Source organism: Oryx dammah, unplaced genomic scaffold (genome assembly GCF_014754425.2).
Source record: "Oryx dammah isolate SB20612 unplaced genomic scaffold, SCBI_Odam_1.1 HiC_scaffold_15, whole genome shotgun sequence".
Taxonomy (NCBI): domain Eukaryota; kingdom Metazoa; phylum Chordata; class Mammalia; order Artiodactyla; family Bovidae; genus Oryx; species Oryx dammah.
In genome coordinates, this window is record NW_024070199.1 from 1,039,636 (window position 1) to 1,060,489 (window position 20,854).

At 38.7% G+C, this 20,854-nt stretch overlaps 1 protein-coding gene across 5 annotated transcripts in view; it reads right to left on the reverse strand.

Annotated features, from left to right (window-relative positions):
• The window catches only part of DEUP1 (deuterosome assembly protein 1), a 139,978-nt gene that overhangs the window by 102,084 nt on the left and 17,040 nt on the right, over window positions 1–20,854 (reverse strand). For 4 of the 5 annotated variants that reach the window (XM_040256503.1, XM_040256500.1, XM_040256504.1 and 1 more), the window contains exons 3-5: window positions 11,234–11,405; window positions 9,195–9,290; window positions 2,945–3,079 (exon numbers count right to left, since the gene is read on the reverse strand). In XM_040256503.1, the coding sequence (XP_040112437.1) occupies window positions 2,945–3,079; window positions 9,195–9,290; window positions 11,234–11,405 (403 nt within the window). The remainder of the gene's footprint in view (window positions 1–2,944; window positions 3,080–9,194; window positions 9,291–11,233; window positions 11,406–20,854) is intronic. The other variant, XM_040256501.1, reaches the window with a different exon arrangement.

A 20,854-nucleotide genomic window follows, 5' to 3' on the forward strand; every position in this document is an offset into this window, starting at 1 on the left:
CTTGAAAATACACATTTCCCAGCATGCTATAGGAGAAGGCAGGAACATCAATCTCTCCCTTACAAATTCTACAACAGGTAGAAATGAGGCCAAGAATGAGGCCAAACAAGGCTAAAAATGTGTGTCATGAACATGTCAGCTGGTACTTATAACAGTCCTGGCTTTCTTGGTCTCAGATGTATTGGTTTCAAGCACACACTATCCAGTAGTTATGGGGCCATGCAGAGACTGAGAAAGAGACTGTAAGAATTTTGTAGAGACTGGAGATGTCAGCCCAGGGTCCAATTCTGGCACGTCTATACACTTGTCTAACCCTCCACATTAAGTTCTCCATGGCTAGAAACCTTTTCTGGGTCTTTAAGTTTGAGAGTGGATCAGAGGCATTAAAATCAGTTTATAGCAGAAGTTACATTGTTAAATATATATTTTAGTCCCTCTACTAAATCTTGAAAGGTAGAATGAACATTTCTTTAGTGATTACTATAGGTCAGGGACTCTATGAACCTTCATTTGTAAGATAGTTTTAACTTTTTCTTATGAAAATTTTCTTACTTATATAAGAGCAGATAGTAAAACAAACTCCCATGTACCCTTCACCCAGTTTAACTCCTGTCAAATCAGACCATTTGTATCTCATCTCTACCTTTTTCACTGAAGTATCTTAAGGCAACTTTCAGACCTCATGTGTTTTTACCCCAGATGCTTCAGAGAGCATCTAAACACACACACACAAACATATTTTCCTCTTCCATAACCACAATGTTACTTATAAGATAATCTTAGCCTCCATTTATTGGTGAAAAATGTAATCTCCGTGAGGTCATCAGCTTGTCCAAAGGTCACAGGGCAAATAAGAGAGACAGTCAGGCCCTATTTTAAGTTGTAAACTGTCAAGTTCTTTCATGGAGCAAGCTGTTTCCCACTGTTCAACCACTGTATCAGTGTATTAAATGTTTGTCCCAAAGGAGAAACATGCTTAGATGTAGGCTAAAACTAGAACAGTCCATCTACTACACATTAATTTTTCAGTTGCCTCTAAACAAAGACAGGTACATGAAGTGTTTCCTTTATGATACAGATGAAACTGTATTGACATATTATGCTTAAAAAAATTTTGTATAAATACAAATATGTCACATATTTGCTACTAATTTCCACTATAATATCAGAGGTACATTTTACATATTTAGATCTCTAAATGTAAAATGTGCACACTGTTTGAACAATTTATATGAAAGTAGTTCTCCCACTAATCCCCATGAGAAGTCAATCAAATGAAGAGTCAGTGATTTAACGGCATTTTCAGTGAAAGCCTATTATATCACAATCTTTGGGCATTTTCTGTGAGACCAGAATATTCTAAAAATCAGTCTAGTTACACCATTGCAAGAGGCAGGAAGTTATACACAGTGCATTTTCCTAGAGGGTCATCCTTACTTAGTGGTAGTAATTTTATATTTTAAAAAATGTATGTTCCTTATGTAGTACAATATAAAATTTATAGGAATTTAAAAACTAAAACCAAACAGTTCCAAAAAAATTCTTGCAATAGGCTAGTTTTAGCGCTGTGGTTCCAGTTGTTTTTTTTTTTTTTTTTTTCCTCCTCTAAAAATATTTTGGAGAAAAATTTTGAGAAGGGCTGTTAATTGAAGAGTTAGATAACAAAGATGAAGAAGTATAAAACAGGATAATGGCAGATAGGAGGAAGACAGAGATAAGAGGCATTAGACACAGAAAAGGGGCAAATCTGGGCTGGAATAGGAGTAAGAAAGGAACAGATCAAAGATTCCTAAGAGGTTTCTACCCGGGTGATTGAGACACACAGTCAGGAAGTCAAAGTTGCTCAGTCATGTCCGATCCTGCGAGCCCATGGACTTCTCCAGGCCGGAATACTGCAGTGGGTCGCTCTTCCCTCCTCCAGAGGATCTTCCCAACCCAGGGACTGAACCCAGGTCTCCTGCATTGCAGGCGGACTCGCTACCATCTGAGCCACCAGGGAGTCCAAGAATACTGGAGTGGGTAGCCTATCCCTTCTCCAGTGGATCTTCCTGACCCAGGAACTGAACTGGGGTCTCCTGTACTGCAGGCAGATTCTTTACCAGCTGAGCTATCAGGGACATAGAGAGCCATTAACTATGAACAAAGCAGAAAAAACTGAAATCACTGGCTGGCTGTGCGGAGAAACCATTGTTTAGGGCTTGAGAACAGTGGAGGGGGAAAAAATGAGTGGAAAAACATGACAGGGGTCAATTTGAGGTCAATTAGAAAACAATAATTGAGCCACAGTGGGAATTTAGCTAAGGTTAGAAAAGGAACCCACAGTAGACTCTATCTGCTGTTACGTGGCCAGTAGCAGGAACGCACAAGGGCACAAGGAGGAAAAATAGCGTATTTATTTTTTCCAAGGTTAGAAAGTTAAGGGGATTTAAATAAGTGTTTCTGTGACATGGTTAACCTTTTTAGGGACTGAGATTTTAGGAGTTCTGGGTGACACAGGGTCACTGCATTAGAGTGAAACTACCTCTTTAAAGAAAAGATCCTGAAACTTCAAGCTGTGTTCTGAAAATTGCTATGAGTCCTCATCAGGAGTTAAGTACCTAATAGTTAAATAGCCATTAAAAGATTTATTAGACACTCACTTTAACTGACCCCAGGGATGTCCTTCAATTTCACTCAACAGCTGCAGTTTCTTTGAACATTTTTTTGCTCTCCAAAATTCTGATACGTATAAAAGATGTATAAATCAAAGTGATGTTTTAATTCACTAAGTGCCTGAAGGAAGGTGCACTAAGAAAATATCTTCAATGGAAAGCAGGTTTCTAATGGTGCTTTGTTACCACAGTGGTACACGCCACTGTGCATTCTGGAGACAAATAGCCCTCAACAACAACAACAAAAACCAATCTTAATACATATAGGGATAAACTAAGACAATATAGCTTACCTCTAATTTCTGGTTCAAATTGTTCAGTTCAAAGGGCATTTCTTCTTTGAGGTGTGGTACTTCTTTTCGTCGAAATTTATTTTGTTTCATCTGGTGTAATCTCAGTTTTTCAAAGCTATTAGTTAGTTTGGAAAACTGTAAATAATAGAGAATGATAACATTTTACTATTGGTAATTTCTAACTTGATTTCATGATAGTTCTCTTGCATACCTCTTTCAAAATTTAAGTCATGATTAGGAAATGAAGTAAAGCTTAAATGTTCCAATTAGAGAAGATAGAACCAGTTATTAAAACTAAATTGTTGAAGCTGAACATAATTCAGCTTTCAAGTAAATTTGGAACTTCATTGACTGCACAGTTTAACAACAGTTCACTTGATAAAATGTTTTGTTCAGTTTTATCTTAACCATATATAGAAAAGCTCACAATTTAAAACAACCAAGTTTTTTTTCTTACTTTTATTTAGTGCCATCTTGTGTTCACAATTTTAATTTCAGTAACTCAATCTATAAAATGACCAACTTACACTTCTTTTAAGGAAATGGAGGACTTAACAGAAAAAATACAAACATACTTATGTTGATGTAAGTTTAAATAAAATTAAATATAAAGCTTGATATAATCTTTCTCTTATCAGTAATTCTTGTGATAACTTAGACTGTAATTTTTTTCTCTTGTTCTGCCTTCAAATAATAGATTAAAAGCAGCATGGTCTGTCAACATCTGTTAGGAAATTTCTAAATAACTTTACAAAATTTGTTTTCATTTTTCTTTTGAAATAAGTATAGATTCACAAGAAGCCACAAAGATATTACAGAGAGATTCTGGGTTCTCTCTACCCAGTTTCCCCCAATATTTACATCTTATTGAATTTTGTACAGTGTCAGACTCAGGAAATTGATGTACAATATGTGATCAATGTATCAATAGTTCACTCCTTTTTATTGCTCAGTATTATACCATGGTATAGATGTAACCACAGTTTGTTTGACCATCCACATATTGAGATATTTTTGGTTGTTTCAAGTTTTTTACTATCACAAAGAAAGCTATGAACAATTGTGTCTATTTTATATCTGACAGTAATGTAGTAATTTCTGCTTCCTTTTTCTTTCTCACACAGTTTTCAAAATTGACATATAATTCACCTACCATAAAATTTAGAGTATTACTTCATTGGTTTTTAGGATATTCAGTTGGGTAACCATCACACTATCCAATTTCAGACTACTTTCATCATCTCCAAAAGAAACCCTGTATGTATTAACAGTGACTACACATCTCAGAGCTTAACGCGTCTGCCTGGAATGCAGGAGACCCAGGTTCAATCCCTGGATCAGGAAGATCCCCTGGAGAAGGAAATGGCAACCCACTCCAGTACTCTTGCCTGGAGAATCCCATGGACGGAGGAGCATGGTAGGTTACAGTCCATGGGGTCGCAAAGAGTCGGACACGACTGAGCGACTTCACTTTCACACATTTCCTCCTTCCTCAAGGCCCTAGTAACAACTAATCTCTGTTGCTATAGATTTACCTATTCTGATCATTTCATATAATGGAATCATACAATATGCAATCCTTTGTGTCTGGTTTCCTAAAAGCAAAATGCTTTTAAGGTTCATCCATGCTGTAGCTTGGGTCAATATTTCACTCCTTTTAATGGCTGAACAATACTTCATTGCATGGATATACCATGTTTTGTTTATTCATTCATCGGCTGATGGACATGTAGACTGTTTCCACTTTTTCAGTATTATGGGGAAATGCTGCTATGAACATTTGTGTGGAAGATTTTGTGTGGATGTAGGTTTTTATTTCTCTTGGTGATATATACCCAGGAGTAGAATAGCTGAAATTAGAAACAAGCATAGAAACTCTAAGTTTACCTTTTTAATGAACTGCCAAACAGTTTTCCAAAGTGGCTGCACCACGTTCCCCTTTTCAGGGGTGATGTATAGGGCTCCAGTTTCTCCATATCCTTACCAATGCTTGCTTTCAGCCATCATTTGGCTACATCAATTAGCATGTGTGAAGGGATATCTCATTATGGTTTTGATTTGCATTTCCCTAATGACTAATGACATTTAGCACTTTTTCACATGCTTATTTCGCCATTTATATATCTCCTTTGGAGAAATGCCTATTGATATCTATGCCCATTTTAAAATTTGGTCATTTGTCTTTTTACTATTGACCACTAACAGTTTTTTTTTTAAATTCTAGATATGAGTACCTTATTAAATATATGATTTTCAAATGTTTTCTCCCACTTTGTGAGTCGTCTTTTTGTTGTTGTTGTTGTTTTTGGTGTGTTCTGAAGCACAAAGGTTGTTAAAATTTTGATGAAATCAAGTTTATCTAATTTTTCTTGTACTTTTAGTACTAAATCTAAGAAACTGTCCCTAATCCAAAACCATGAGGATTTACTCCTATGTTTTCTTCTAAGAGTTTTACAGATCTAGTTTTTATATTTAGGTCTTTGATTCATTTTGTGTTATTTTTTGTCTATGGTTTAGGTAAGGGCCCAATCTAGTTCTTTTTCGTGTGGATATCCAATTGTCCTGTCACTGTTTGTTGAAAAGACTATTCCTTTTCCACTGAATTATTTTTGGACTACTACTGCTTTCTTTTGATTAGTATTTGCAGGGTATATTTTTTCTATTTTTTTCTATCTTTTTACTTTCAACTTACATATGTAGTTATATTTGAAGTGAGTTCCTGGAACAAAGCGTACAGTTGAGTGATATATCTTTTATTTACTCTGCAAATCTCTTTTAACTAGTATATTTAGACCATTTTCATTTAATGTAATTTTTGTTACATTAGCGTTTAAGCCTGACTTTGTTTCATGTTTGTTGCCTAGTTGTTGGTTTATCTGTTTTAGCTTTCCTATATTCCTCTGGGTTCTTTGAACATTTTTTAGAATGTCATTTTGATGTATCTATAGTATTTTTGAATGTATTTATTTGTTTAGCGTTTTTAGTTATTGCTCTAGGTATAAGAATATACATACATAGCTTATTGCAATCTACTGGTATTGACATTTTACTAGTTCAAGTGAAGTTTGGAATCTTAGTTCTCTTTGCCAAGACCCATTTCTGACATCACTACCTTAATTATTTCCTCAGTATACATTAAGAACCACTTTAACTATTATTATAATTTTTGCTTCAGTTGTAAAAAAATTTAGAAAACTCAAGACAAGTAAAATCTACTGCATTTATCCATGCTTTCACTTTTCCAATTTTTTCTTATCATTTCCTTTTTACTAAGGAGAAATTCCTTTAGCTATTCTTTTAGGGTAGATCTATTGGTAACAAAACCTCTTTGTTGTCGTCCAGTCGCTATGTCATATCCGACTCTTTGCGACTCCATGCACTGCAGCACGCCAGGCTTCCCTGTCCTTCACCATCTCCTTGAGTTTGCTCAGACTCATGTCCATTGAGTCAGTGATGCCATCCAACCATCTCAGCCTCTGTTGCCCCCTTCTACTCTTGTCTGCAGTCTTTCCCAGCATCAGCGTCTTCTCCAATGAGTCAGCTCTTTGCATCAGGTGCCAAAGTATTGGAGCTTCAGCTGCAGTATCAGTCCTTCCAATGAACATTCAGGGTTAATTTCCTTTAGGATGGACTGGTTGGATCTCCTTGCAGTCCAAGGGACTTACCAGAGTCTTCTCCAACACCACAGTTCAAAAGCATCAATTCTTCAGTGCTCAGCTTTCTTTGTAGTCCAACTTTCACATTCATACATGACTGCTGGAAAACCCATAGCCTTGACTAGACAGACCCTTGTTGGTAAAGTAATGTTTCTGCTTTTCAATATGCCGTCTAGGTTGTCTTGGTTGCTTTTTAATATGCTGTTCCGATTGGGTAATTTCTATTGTGCTATGTTCAAGTTCACTCATTGTGTATGTCTTCTATCCTCTCTATTCTGCTTTTGAACCCATCTACTGAGTTTTTTAGTTTGGTTATTGTATTTTTAAGTTATAAAATTTCTAGCTGCTTGTTCTTTATAGTTTTCTTTGCTAAAACATTCTAATTTAATTTGTTTCAAGCGTGTTTGTAATGGCTCATTGAAGCATTTTTATAACAGCTACTTTAAACTCCTTGTCAGGTAATTCTAACATCTATATCAACTCATTGTTGGTGTCTCTTAATTGACTTTTCTCATTCAAGTTGAGATCTTCCTTGTTTTTGCTATGATGAGTGAGTTTTTTTTAATTGAAACCACTTTGGGGTATTGTGATGTGACTCCAGAGTTTATAGAAATCCTGTTTGAGCAGTCCTCTTCTGACAGTGCTCCAGCAGGGAAACGGGGAATGGCGCCTCATTGCTGCCTTGCGGCAGTGAAAGTCTAGGTCTTCACTTGGCCTCAGCTGGTAAGCGGGAGGAGGTCGGTGTCCCTCGCTACTGCTGAGTGGGAGGCGGAGCTCAGGACCCGCACATCTTCCACTGGCACCACGCTGACCGAAGGGGCACAGATGCCGCGTGACTGCTTCTCGCACGGCCTTCAGCGGTGCTGCGGTGAGGGAAGGAGCCCGGTTACCACAGAGGCGCCGAACGTCAGGACCCTCGTTAGGCTTCGCCAGACGCCACTGCAGAGAGAAGGACGCCACACCACCAGCAGAGGCGCAGGGAAGCCCGGGTTCTGCTACGGCCGCCCCGACACCACGGGCTGCGCTTCCACTCAGTCTGCTCCGACTCCCCCGAGGCTGGGGCCTGGACCACCTCATTACAGAAGGCGAGGGCGGAGCCGAGGCTGTCTACTGGGTCTCTGCTAGTGAAGTGGGTTTGCAGCTGTGGTCCTTTTCTGTGCCCTTTGGCTAGAGTCAGCAGTTATTATCAAAAAGCGTTTAATCTTGGTAGGCTGTCTTTCTTCAGGTCTTTCAGTTGCAAGGAAGAGGCTTTCTTCCTCTTTTGGTTTGTTTGTGCCCACTGGAGAGTCAGGCCCGCTGGCTTCTCTGTTATCCAGTCTACGATATAAGAGGCAAAAAGAAATTCCAGGAACTCAACACCATGTGTACCTTGGGACCCAAGGTCCTAGTTGGTCTGTCTTTCCTCTCCACTTCTCAGTCTTATGCTGTTTTATAAATAACGTCCAGGATTTCTAGTTGCATTTAGCAGGAAGAATAGGGGAAAGTACATTGACTCCACCTTTCCAGAAGAATAAATCTCAAATGCATATAATATAATGATAGTTTTATAATTTTAGAAGGAAAAGAAAACACACCATTTTAAAAAAGGAAGCAATTTCAAAAGAAAGTTTTGCCTGAGTTTTTTAAGGCAAAATGTGGTAAAACATATCCTTAAGGTATTTTAGGAAAATAAGGTTGTGAAGAGAATAAATTAATGAAGAATTTCAAAGAAGGACGCAGTAGATTAAACTAGCAGCAACAAAAGCACATTTGCCACAAGGTATCATTTTCTGGTTAGAAAAAATGACATCAGTTCAGTTGCTCAGTCATATCCGACTCTTTGCGCCCCCGTGAATCACAGCACACCAGGCCTCCCTGTCCATCATCAACTCCTGGAGTTCACTCAAACTCATGTCCATCGAGTCGGTAATGCCATCCAGCCATCTCATCCTCTGTTGTCCCCTTCTCCTCCTACCCCCAATCCCTCCCAGCATCAGGGTCTTTTCTAATTGGTCAACTCTTTGCATGAGGTGGCCAAAGTACTGGAGTTTCAGCCTCAGCATCATTCCTTCCAAAGAAATCCCAGGGCTGATCTCCTTTAGAATGGACTGGTTGGATCTCCTTGCAGTCCAAGGGACTCTCAAGAGTCTTCTCCAACACCACAGTTCAAAAACATCAATTCTTTGGTGCTCAGCTTTCTTCACAGTCCAACTCTCACATCCATACATGACCACAGGAAAAACCATAGCCTTGACTAGACAGACCTTTGTTGGAAAAGTAATGTCTCTGCTTTTCAATATGCTATCTACGTTGGTCATAACTTTCCTTCCAAGGAGTAAGCATCTTTTAATTTCATGGCTGCAATCACCATCTGCAGTGATTTTGGAGCCCCCCAAAATAAAGTCTGACACTGTTTCCACTGTTTCCCCATCTATTTCCCATGAAGTGATGGGACCAGATGCCATGATCTTCGTTTTCTGAATGTTGAGCTTTAGGCCAACTTTTTCACTCTCCCCTTTCACTTTCATCAAGAGGCTCTTTAGCAAAATTAACACAATTTTATAGGTCAAAACACATATCAAAACATGATATTAAATTGTAATGAGTTTCCTTACTTGAGCTTTCAGGGTTTGTAGTTGTCCTTCATAATTTTGAGTCATTGCTAAGTTACATTTTTCCAAACTGTCCAACTTCTGTCGAAGTAACCCCACCTGCATTAAGAATAAAATTTAATTTTTCTAAATTTTGCCTGACAAAATCTTAGAATAGTTATTAATAATTAAATTCACAAAAACCAGATGTTGCTAGGGCTATTCCACTGGGTACACTTTAGGACAGTATGGTATGGATGTTGAGCCTTCTTACTGGCACATTAAAGCAAGATTTAAAATCTACTTTGCATTGTCTTTTTGGGAGAGTTAGGTCATCACTCTTGGGCAGAACCCCTGCCAACACATTTCAGCCTTTATTTAGGCTCTGTTGCCTTCAACGGGAGCTCTGTTTTAGTGGTGTTATGGAATAATTGTTACCATTTTTTTAAAAATAAAAACTAACAAATTGAAAAGAAAAATAGGACTTCCCTGGTGGTACAGTGGGTAAGAATCCACCAGCCAATGCAGGGAACATGGGTTCGACTCCTGGTCTGGAAAAATTCCACTTGCTGCAGAGCAACTAAACCCCTGGGCCACAACTACTGAGCCCACATTCGAGACCCCAGGCTCTGCGACTGCACAGCTTCATGCTGCAGTTACTAAAGCCCATGGGCCTAGGGTCTGTGCCCTGCAACAGGATCAGACACCGCAATGAGCAACTGCAGAGCCTCATGCTGCAGTTACTGAAGGCCATGGGCCTAGGGGCTGTGCCCTGCAACAGGAGCAGACACCACAATGAGAAGCTGGTGCAGCCAAGAGTAGCCCCTGCTCGCCACAGCTAGAAATAGCCCCGGAGCAGCAAAAAAGACCCAGCAGAGTAAAAAATATAAAAAGAAAAACATGTCTAAGAGGAGTTCATAGGGATTTGGCTTACAGAATTTGTCTGCTTAAACAGCATGTGAGGCTTCTGTTTGCACATCTGGGTTGTGACAGGACCAAAAGTCAGAAAGTAGCCCCTTGCATGTGCAACCTCATGACCTGCCTCTACTGATGACCACGTTAACTGGGCCAAACAACAACATAGTTAACCAAGACAAGAAGTTAAGTTCCACTGAGTCCAGCAGAGGTAGAAAAACCGCTGCGGAACAAGTTGACTGTTGACGTTTTAGTTATTAGCATATGATCAGTAAACCTTCCTTATGCCTGGTCCCAAAGAAAATTCACAGACATGAAAGTCCATGTCAGGTGAAGCGTATGACTTTGCTGAACTCTGCAGCAGGCCCGAGAGCACTCAGACGTCCCTCTAGCTTCACCAGCTTGGCCACAAGCGGGCTCCCTGGGCCCAGGACGCTCCTCCTGGGTGGTGCACGTGCTCAGTCACTCAGTCAGGTCTGACTCTTTGCAACTCTATGGACTGTATGTAGCCCGCCAGGCTCCTCTGTCCATGGGATTCTCTAGGCAAGAATACTGGAGTGGGTTGCCATTTTCTATTCCAGGGGATCCTCCCAGCCCAGGGATCAAACCTGCGTCTCTTGTGTCTCGTGCGTTGGCAGGCAGGTTCTGTATCACTGAGCCATGTGGGCACCCAGGCATACATATAACCCCCTCACTGAACTCTCTTCTCTCTTGACCTACAATCAAGGCTTTATCTTTCACTTCTTTTAGTCAAGACTTTTCTAGCAGATGAGAAAAGGCAAATGATCCAGAACTTTGTCTGCTCCAAAGGCACAGCTCTGATGGCTACTTTGCTTCTGTAGCAACAAAAGCACTGACATCCTTGCTTGAAAACAGTATCTCACATACATGTCAAATGTTTACTTTCCTAGATGGCATCTACTGGACTCTGTCTGTCTGCATCGACAAATTACTATAGGTTTAGGCTCTGCTTGCCACTTATTTGATAGAACACGTACATTTAGCACATTGTGACAGAATTTCAGGGCATTTCAAGTATTGCTGATGCTTATACAAAATACGTGTAATGAAAAATACATTCCGATGGAACTAGCACTATTTATAACAGTCTGAGGAATGAACAATTTATAAACACAGCTACGCAGTACCTCTTGACCTTTCTGTTCCAGACACGTCTGTGCATTTGCCAACTCTTGATCCCGAAGATCTAATCGTGTCTCCAGAGCCCGCATCTTCCTTTCCCAATCCAATTTTTTGTTGTTTACCATGATGTCAATTTGTTCCATTAACTCCTGGAGCTCTGCCTCACAAGGAGAAGCTCTGGCAATTGTAGAAGAGTGAAATATATTTTAAAAAACTGAAATGTAAGAACAAGAAAACTTACGATTTTGCTTTGAATATCTTGATCATTATTTTCTCAAAATTTTCAATTATTTAAATAGGAAAAATTCTGAAAACTAGAGGCTAACATTTTAAATTAAAACTAAAAGCTAATTTCAGAGCTAACAGAGTATATACTTTTCACTGGCATTTAAAAAAGTACAGCTGTGCCATAATATAATGCATTATATTATATATACAGTTATATATATTATATATACAGTTATAATCTGCATTTTTCTTCCTATCTATCGTGTGGATTACATCAGAAATAAGGACACAGTAAATAAAGTTAATTTGAAGAATTGATGCTTTTGAACTGTGGTGTTGGAGAAGACTCTTGAGAGTCCCTTGGATGGCAAGGAGATCCAACCAGTCCATTCTAAAGGAGACCAGTCCTGGGTGTTCAATGGAAGGACTGATGCTGAGGCTGAAACTCCAATACTTTGGCCACCTCATGCAAAGTGTTGACTCATTGGAAAAGACCCTGATGTTGGGAGGGATTGGGGGCAGGAGGAGAAGGGGACGACAGAGAATGAGAAGGCTGGATGGCATCACCGACTCGATGGACATGAATTTGGGTGCACTCCGGGAGTTGGTGATGGACAGGGAGGCCTGGCGTGCTGCAATTCATGGGGTCGTAAAGAGTTGGACACTACTGAGTGACTGAACTGAACTGAACTGAACTGAAAAATAATAAATTTTAGAGTGGGTTAATTTGAGGAAAATTCTAATTATAACAAATAATCCCAGGGAATTTGCTCATGGTCCGGTGGTTAAGAATCCATCTTGCAATGCAGGGGATGCAAGTTCAATCCCTGGTCTGGACTAAGATCTCACATACAGCAGGGCTACTAAGCCCACGAATCACAACTCCTGAGACCTCATGCTGCAACTAAGATGTAGTGCAGCCAAAAACAAACAAATACATAAATATTTTAAAAATAATTCCATCCTCTTACATGTACATATACATATGCCTACATGCTTATCATAACCTGAGCAGGTTTGATGGCAGGCTAACTGGGGCTTCACAGGGCCTGCCAGGGGCCGAGGAACAGACCCAGGCGAGGCAGGACCAGGTTCACAGGCACCTGGGCTACACTGCTGCTCCTTCAGGACAGAAGCCTGATGCCATCTGGCCGGTGATGTCTGCTGGAAGAAAGCTGATTGGGCAGATGTGGGCAGAGTAACGTAAGATTTTAGACTGCAGATATTAGTCAGAAAAGTAGGAATAGTTGGTCCTAGGAAGGTCTACGGTGTTTGAAACAGGACCCTTGGTGCAAACTAGCATTATGGAGGCTGAGAGTTGCTGAGGTTGTGAGTGCTCCCGGGGCAGGGCTCTCCTTCCAAGACGCGCAGCACTCCCCAAGGACCTGGCGTCAGTTCACTCATTCAGTCCAGATAAGCAGGTAGACACTGAGGTCCCAGGCTTCAGCTTAAGGCACGCACAAACGTCCAGGTTAGAGAAGCAAGTTGCTTCATTATCCATCTGTTCAGTGGTGATGGGGCTTCTGATGTATTTGTGTAGCTGAGAGGAAGGCAGGAGAGGTAAGTGTAAAATGACACCATTTCCTCCATCTACTTTCACTGAATGAGAATTTTAGGGCTAATTAAGGATCATTTAGCATTTAAAAAAAAACTGAAGCCCAGACCCATTGAGGCCACACACTGATTAGTGGAAGAGCCAGAACTAGATCCTAGACAGCTGCTTCTAAATTAAGTGCCTTCCTGTATCCACAGCAAAAGACAGGGGTTTTTTTCTTCTTCCTCTGTTTAGTTATGGCTTTGTTTGTAATGTAACGTGCAAAGTTGACATTTTTCATTTTCTCTATTAAGGTGTTGAGGATAGAGGTGATAAGGAACACTGGCAGCAGAGTTGGTGGACTTATTTTGTTAGTATTGCAGTTACTGCATGGTCTACATTAATAACATCTTCATGTTTTGAATAAGAACTTCCTTGACAAATGTAGTACAAATGAGCTCTGTTGTGATAAGGTTCGAAATAGGTACATGAACTCAAAGGACTCAGAACTTCTAGAATCCCTTTCTAAAATACCCAGAGTCCACCTGAACAAGGGATGTCCCTTTGACTGGCTTATTCAACAGCCTTCATACCAGTTGTGACACCAGAGCGGTTTTAAGTACAAAAATGCATCCTGAAGTCGTCCACTATTCCTGGGCTAAGGCCCAAAGGCTCTCAGTTTTTACTTAAAACCTAAAACCAGTCTGAGGAGAGGAATTACTATTTCGTCTATGAATAACCTGACTGGATTTTAATTGGAATTCTGATGTGGGGAAAAACAACAGAAGAAAAAGAATGGTTTTCACACCATTTTCTTTTTTGTAACAACATGTATCCCCTTTACTGTAAACACAATTGGTTTATTTTTTCTGCTGGTGTAAACTCTGAAGGGAAGGGCTCTGTCAGTCTTGCTCATCAACACCTCACCCAGCTGAGCACAGCGCCGCAGTACATGGCAGGCGCTCAGTGAATCTCTGAGTCAACAAACAAGTGTTCTCCATTACTATCTCCTGGGCGTTCAGGAGGGGGCCATGCCTGTGGAAGGGAAACACAGGCCTAAAGAAGAACGAGGCATTGCTATGAGCCATTCAACCAATACTGTGAAATAAATGAATGGAGGGTTTATTTCCTGGGTATGACTATGCTATACAACAGTAAGAATATTAGACTTCAGGGTGGGAGGACTTTTACAAGTTATCTAGCTCAACGACCCACTTGGTGTTTGCATACCTTGCACAGATTGGAGAGAATCGTCTATCACACCCCCACTGATCAGATTCAGCAAGTCTAGGACAGACACCAGGTTCTGCATTGGTAACAAAGGCATCAAGTACATGCCCTTTGGTGCTGGTTAGCCGCTAAGTCGTGTCCAACTCTAGTGACCCCATGGACTGTAGCCCATCAGGCTCCTCTGTCCATGGGATTTCCCAGGCAAGAATACTGGAGTGGGTTGTTATTTCCTTCTTTAGGGGATCTTCCCCACCCAGGGATCAGACCCCTGTCACCCTCATTGCAGGACGTCTCCGGCATTGCAGGCAGATTTGTTAACATTAAGCCACCAGGGAAGCCCCCTCAGTACCAATATTTGCTCCTAAATCTAGTGAACTTTAAAATAAAAGACAAAAGACTTAGTTTAGCCTCCTTCATTATCTGGACACTAACATTTATATTTTCATTTCTTTCTTTAGCTAAATGCTGACACTATGCTAATTACTCTGCTGTACTTCTTCTCATGAATCTTCACAATATCCCATAAAGCAGATCTTATTTCAACTTTATAAAAGTTGATTGAGGAGCTGAAGGAGGGAAAAAAAAAAAAAAACATTTCTCTAAGCCTTTCAGCACTGGAGACTGGGTGGATTGTGTCTAATGCACTACATAAGAGAAGTAAACATTTGCCCTAACTATTGGGTCTATCTGTGGGAGCAATTCACAAGTGCCAGACTCTGAGAAAGGCTAGAGGTTCTAAATGCATTAAGCCAGAAAGGTAGGGCACACTGAGACTTTTAGGGTAACATACCAGTCTGAGGATCCTAGAGTTAAAAAATCAGGACATCATTACTTGGAGATGGAGAGCAAAATAGAAAGCTGATGATATAAATGGAGGAAGTGGGGCAAGTGTGTCAGGGAGGAACGGCAAGGGGATGGATGTGGAGAGAGGCACTCAGAGAAACAGGAGCTGGGGTAGGACTCAGGGACATGCCTGTCACTCCAAAGTCCTTTAACAGTGGCTGAGGGGCTGGTTCTTAAAAGGCAGAACTTAATCAGACAGATAGCTATGGTGACATATGATTTGTTATTAACCCAGGATAATTTTAAAGTGAAAGGGTAGCTATTAATTATTATTTCAGGACAACAGATACAAACAGTGACAGTTCTAGGCAAACTGAAATATAGGGCCAGTCCATCCATCAACAATTGGGAAAGCAAAGTGGGTATCAGGTTGTTTATTTAAAAAAAGAGAGAGCTTAGTTCAGGACATGAGAGATATCTGACAGAAATGGATTTTTAGCTTGGGAGAGAGAAGAGGGGATTTGGCTTAAAAGACAAATATAGAAGTCATCATGGAGGAAGGGGAGAGGGGAAAGGAAGCATAAAGAAAGAATAAAGAGGAGACTGCTTCATACACCACGGATGAGCCTAAGAAAATGAGTTTCCAAAAATCTGATGGGCAATCTTATCAGGTTTTAACTTTTCCAAAATGTTTCAATAAAACTCATTTTTAAACTGTATTAACATATTATTTGTCTTAGGTAGATTACTATTATTTAGCTGTACTAAATATATAATGGCACAATATATTCAAAGTAGTGAAAGAAAAAATTTTCAATAAAGAAAACTAACTGGCAGAGTTATCATTCATAAAAGATACAGAGTTTTCTAGAAAAGCTAAAGGAATTCATCACCACTAAACTGACCTGACAAGAAATGTTAAAGGAAATTTTTAAGCTGAAAAGAAAGGGTACTGATCACTAACAAGTACACATTTGAAATAATAAATCTCACTGGATAGGTAAATATATAGTAAAGGTAGTGGGTTAATCACTTATAAAGGTAGCATGAAGATTTAAAAACACAAACCATAAAAATATGATTTTAATAATTAAGAGATAGACAAGATGAAAAAAATGTGAACTGTGACATCAAAAACATGAAATGCAGCAGAGGGAAGAGTATGAAGGTTAAGCTTTACAGTGGTATCAAACTTAAGTTATTTACAACTTTATATCAACTGTTACAGATATAAATTGTTAATATGCAAACCTCATGGTAACCACAAAGCAAAAAAAACTACAGTAAATACATAAAAGGTAAAGAAATATAAGCATACCGCTAAACCTAGATGGCATATTCAAAAGCAGACACATTACTTTGCCAACAAAGGTCCGTCTAGTCAAGGCTATGGTTTTTCCAATAGTCATGTATGGATGTGAGAGTTGGACTGTGAAGAAAGCTGAGTGCTGAAGAATTGATGCTTTTGAACTGTGGTGTTGGAGAAGACTCTTGAGAGTCCCTTGGACTGCAAGGAGATCCAACCAGTCCATTCTAAAGGAGATCAGTCTTGGGTGTTCTTTGGAAGGAATGATGCTAAAGCTGAAACTCCAGTACTTTGGCCACCTGATGCAAAGAGTTGACTCACTGGAAAAGACTCTGATGCTGGGAGGGATTGGGGGCAGGAGGAGAAGGGGACAACAGAGGATGAGATGGCTGGATGGCATCACCGACTCGACGGACATGAGTTTGAGTGAACTCCGGAGTTGGTGATGGACAGGGAGGCCTGGCATGCTGCAGTTCATGGGGTCGCAAAAAGTCGGACATGACTGAGCCACTGAACTGAACTGAAAGAAAGTCATCAAATCAAAAAAGGAAAAGAGCAAAAGAAGAAGAAAGGAACAGACAGGAAACACAAAAACAGCCAGAAAACTATTTAAAAAAATGACAGTATATGAACAGCTATCAATAATTACTTTAAATGCAAATAGACTAAATTCTCTAATCCAAAGACACAGAGTGGAGGAAAAAAGACACAGAGTGGAGGAAAAAAGACACAAAGTGGATGAATAGATAAGAAAATAAGACCCATCTACACGCTGCCTACAAGAGGCTCACTTTGGATGTAAGGACACACATAGACTGAGAGTGAACGGATGGAAAAAGAGATCTCAGGCAAATGGAAACTACAAAAAAAAAAAAGTTGGAATAGCTGTATTTTTATCAGACAAAATAGACTTTAAAACAAAGACTGTAACAAGAGACAAAGGAGGGCATTATATAATGATAAAGACGTCAACCCAAAGAGAAGATGTAATGTTTGTAAATATTTACACAGCCAACAGAGGAGCATCTAACTAAAGCAAATATCAACAGACCTAAAGGAGAAATTGACAGCAAAACAATAACAGCAGGAGACTATAATACTCTACATTTATATCAACGGATACACAGGACAGATAATCACCCAAAACACATCAGCCTTTACCATTTGAGATCACAAATATTTACAAAACACTCAATCCAAAAGCCACAGAAATGCATTCTTCTCAATATTTCCCAAGCTATATTATATGTTAGGCCACAGAACAAGCTCACTACATTTAAAGAGACTGAAATCACATCAAGCAGCTTTTCTGACCACAGTGGTATGAAACTCAAAATTTATTACACAAGGAAAACTGGAAAATTCACAAATATGTGGACATTATACTATACAAGATGCTACTGGACAGTCAAAGGTTCAAAGAAGACATAAAAAGAGAAATTTTTTAAAAATTACCTTGAGACAAACAAAAATGGATATGTAACACACCAAACTTTATGGGATGCAGCAAAAGTAGTTCTAAGAAGGAAGTTTACTGTGATAAATACTTAGCTTCAAGAAACAAAAAGGCTCAAATAAATAGTCTAACTTTACACCTCAAGGAACTAGAGGAAAAAAAACTAGAAGAAATAAAATAAAAAGATTAGAGCAGAAATAAATAAAATAAGGGTTAAAAGACAGTAAGTAAATGAAATCAATGAAACTAAGAGCTGATTCTTTGAAAAGATAAATAAAATTGACAAACCTCTAGCTAGATTCACCAACAAAAAGGAGAGGGGACTCAAATAAAATCAGAAATGAAAGAGGAGCTATTACAACAGGAATTACAACAGATATTGTGAAGTGAAGTGAGTGAGAGTTGCTCAGTCGTGTCCAACTCTTTGCAACCCCATGGACTATACAGTCCATGGAATTCTCCAGACCAGAATACTGGAGTGGGTAGCCTTTCCCTTCTCCAGGGGATCTTCCCAACTTAGGGATCGAACTCAGCTCTCCCATGTTGCAGTCAGATTCTTTCCCAGCTGAGCCACAAGAGAAGCCCAATAACAGATATTATACAGAAATAAATAGATCATAAGAGACTACTATGAACAATTATAAATTAGCAAATTGGACAACATAGATGAAATAGATAAATTCCTAGAAACATATAATCTACCAAGACTGAATCATAATGAAATAAAAAAGCTAAACAGACTGACTGCTAATAAGGAGATTGGATCAGTAATCCAAAACCTCCCAACAAACAAGAGTCTGGAACCAGATTGTTTCACTGGTGACGTTTACCAAACAGTCAAAGAATACCATTATTCTCAAACTCTTGGAAAAAAAAAAGACGGAACTCTTCCAAACTCATTTATGAAGCCAGCATTACCCTGATACTGAAACCAGGTAAGAATGCCACAAGAAAATAAAATTACCTGGTGAACGCAGATGCAAAAATCCTCAACAAAACATTAAATTCAATAGGCATACACTGTGATCAGCGAGATGCAAGGATGGTTCAACAGCCACAGACCAGTCATTGTGACATGTCACATAGACAAAATAAAGGACAAAAATCATGTGATCATCTCAATAGACAGATGCAGAAAAAGCATTTGACAGCATTTGACAAAATTCAACATCCATTTATGACAAAATCCCTCAACAAAGTGGGTATAGAGGGAATGTACAAAAGTACTTCAACATAGTAAAGGCCACATATGATAAGCCTACATCATACTCAAAGGTTAAAAACTTAAATACTTTCCTCTAAGATCAGGAATTGGAAGTCCTAGCCAGAGCAATCAGGCAAAAAAGAGAAATAAAAGGCATCCAAATTGGAAAGGAAGTAAAACTATTACTATATTCATATGACATAATATGTTTATGTGTGTGTATATATTATATATATATATATATAAAACCCTAAAGACTACATCAAAAACTAACAAATTTGGTAAAGCTGCAGAATACAACATCAATAAACAAGAACTTGCTTATTTAAATAAACTAATAATGAAATATTAGAAAGAGAAGTTAAGTAAACAATTCCATTTATGATTACATCAAAAAGAATAAAATACCTAGCAATAAATTTATCAAGGAAGTGGAAGATCTGTATATTTTAAACTATAAAACATTAAAGAAATCGAAAACAATACAAATAAAAGGACAGATATGCCATGCTCACAAATTGGAAGGATGAATATTGTTCAAATGGCCACACCACCCAAATCAATCTACAGATGCAATGCAATCCCTATCAAAATCCCCATACCTATGGAATTTTTCACATAAACAGGACAAATAATCCTAAAATTTATACAGAACCATAAGAGACCCCTTAAATAGCTAAATCAGTCTTGAGAAAGAATAAAGTTGAAGGTATCACACTCTCAAATTTCAAACAATGTTACAAGCAATAATAATTTAAACAGTATGATATTCACAGGAAAGCAGACACACAGATCAATGGAACAAAATAATAGAGAGCCCAGAAATAAACCCACATATATATGGTCAAGTAATGGGGAAAGAACAGTCTTTTCAATAAATGGTGTTGGGAAAATTGGAGAGCCACATGCAAAAGATTGAAACTTGACCAACACTGTAACACCATGAACAAAAATTAACTTAAAATGAATTAAAGACTTGGGCGTAACACCTGAAACCATAAAATTCCTAAAAGAAAACATAGGTGGTAAAGCTCCTTGACATATGCCTTGGTGGTGATTTTTGGAATCTCCCACCAAATGCAAAAATAAACAAGTGGGACTACAACAAACTAAAAAGTTTCTGTATTGCAAAGGAAATCAACAAAAGAAAAAGGGAGGAAATATTTGCAAATACTCAAAATAAATCAAGAACTCAGACAACTTAATACACAAAAAGTGATTAAAAAATGAGAAGATCTGAACAGACACTTTTCCAAAAAAAGACATACAGATGCCCAAAGACACATGAAAAGATGCTCTACATCATTAATCATTAAACATAATGCAAATTAAAAACATAATGAGATTATCACCTCATGTGCTAGAATGGCTATTATCCAAAAGACTAGAAATAAAAAGTATTGACAAGGATATGGAAAAAAGAACCCTTGTACACTGTTGGTGGAAATGTAAATTGGTACAGTTTCTATGGAAGACAGTATGAGGTTTCCTCAAAAAATTAGAAGTAGAACTATCATACAATTTAGCAATTCTATTTCTGGCCATTTATCTGAGGAAAATGACAATACTAAATTGAAAAGATACACACATCCTCATGTTCATGAAAACATTATTTACAATAGCCGAATTATGGAAAGACCTAAATGTCCATTGGTGGATAGACAGATAAAGAAAATGAGGCACGCATGTGTATACATGTGTGTGTGTGTTCACATACATACACACAGTGGAATATTACTCAGTCACAAAAAATAATGATATCCTGTCATTTATAACAACCTGAATGAAACTTGAGGGTATTATGTTAAGTGAAATAAGTCAGGCACTGGAAGACAAATACCATATATACTCTCTTATAGGTGGAATCTAAGATACAGATATGAAA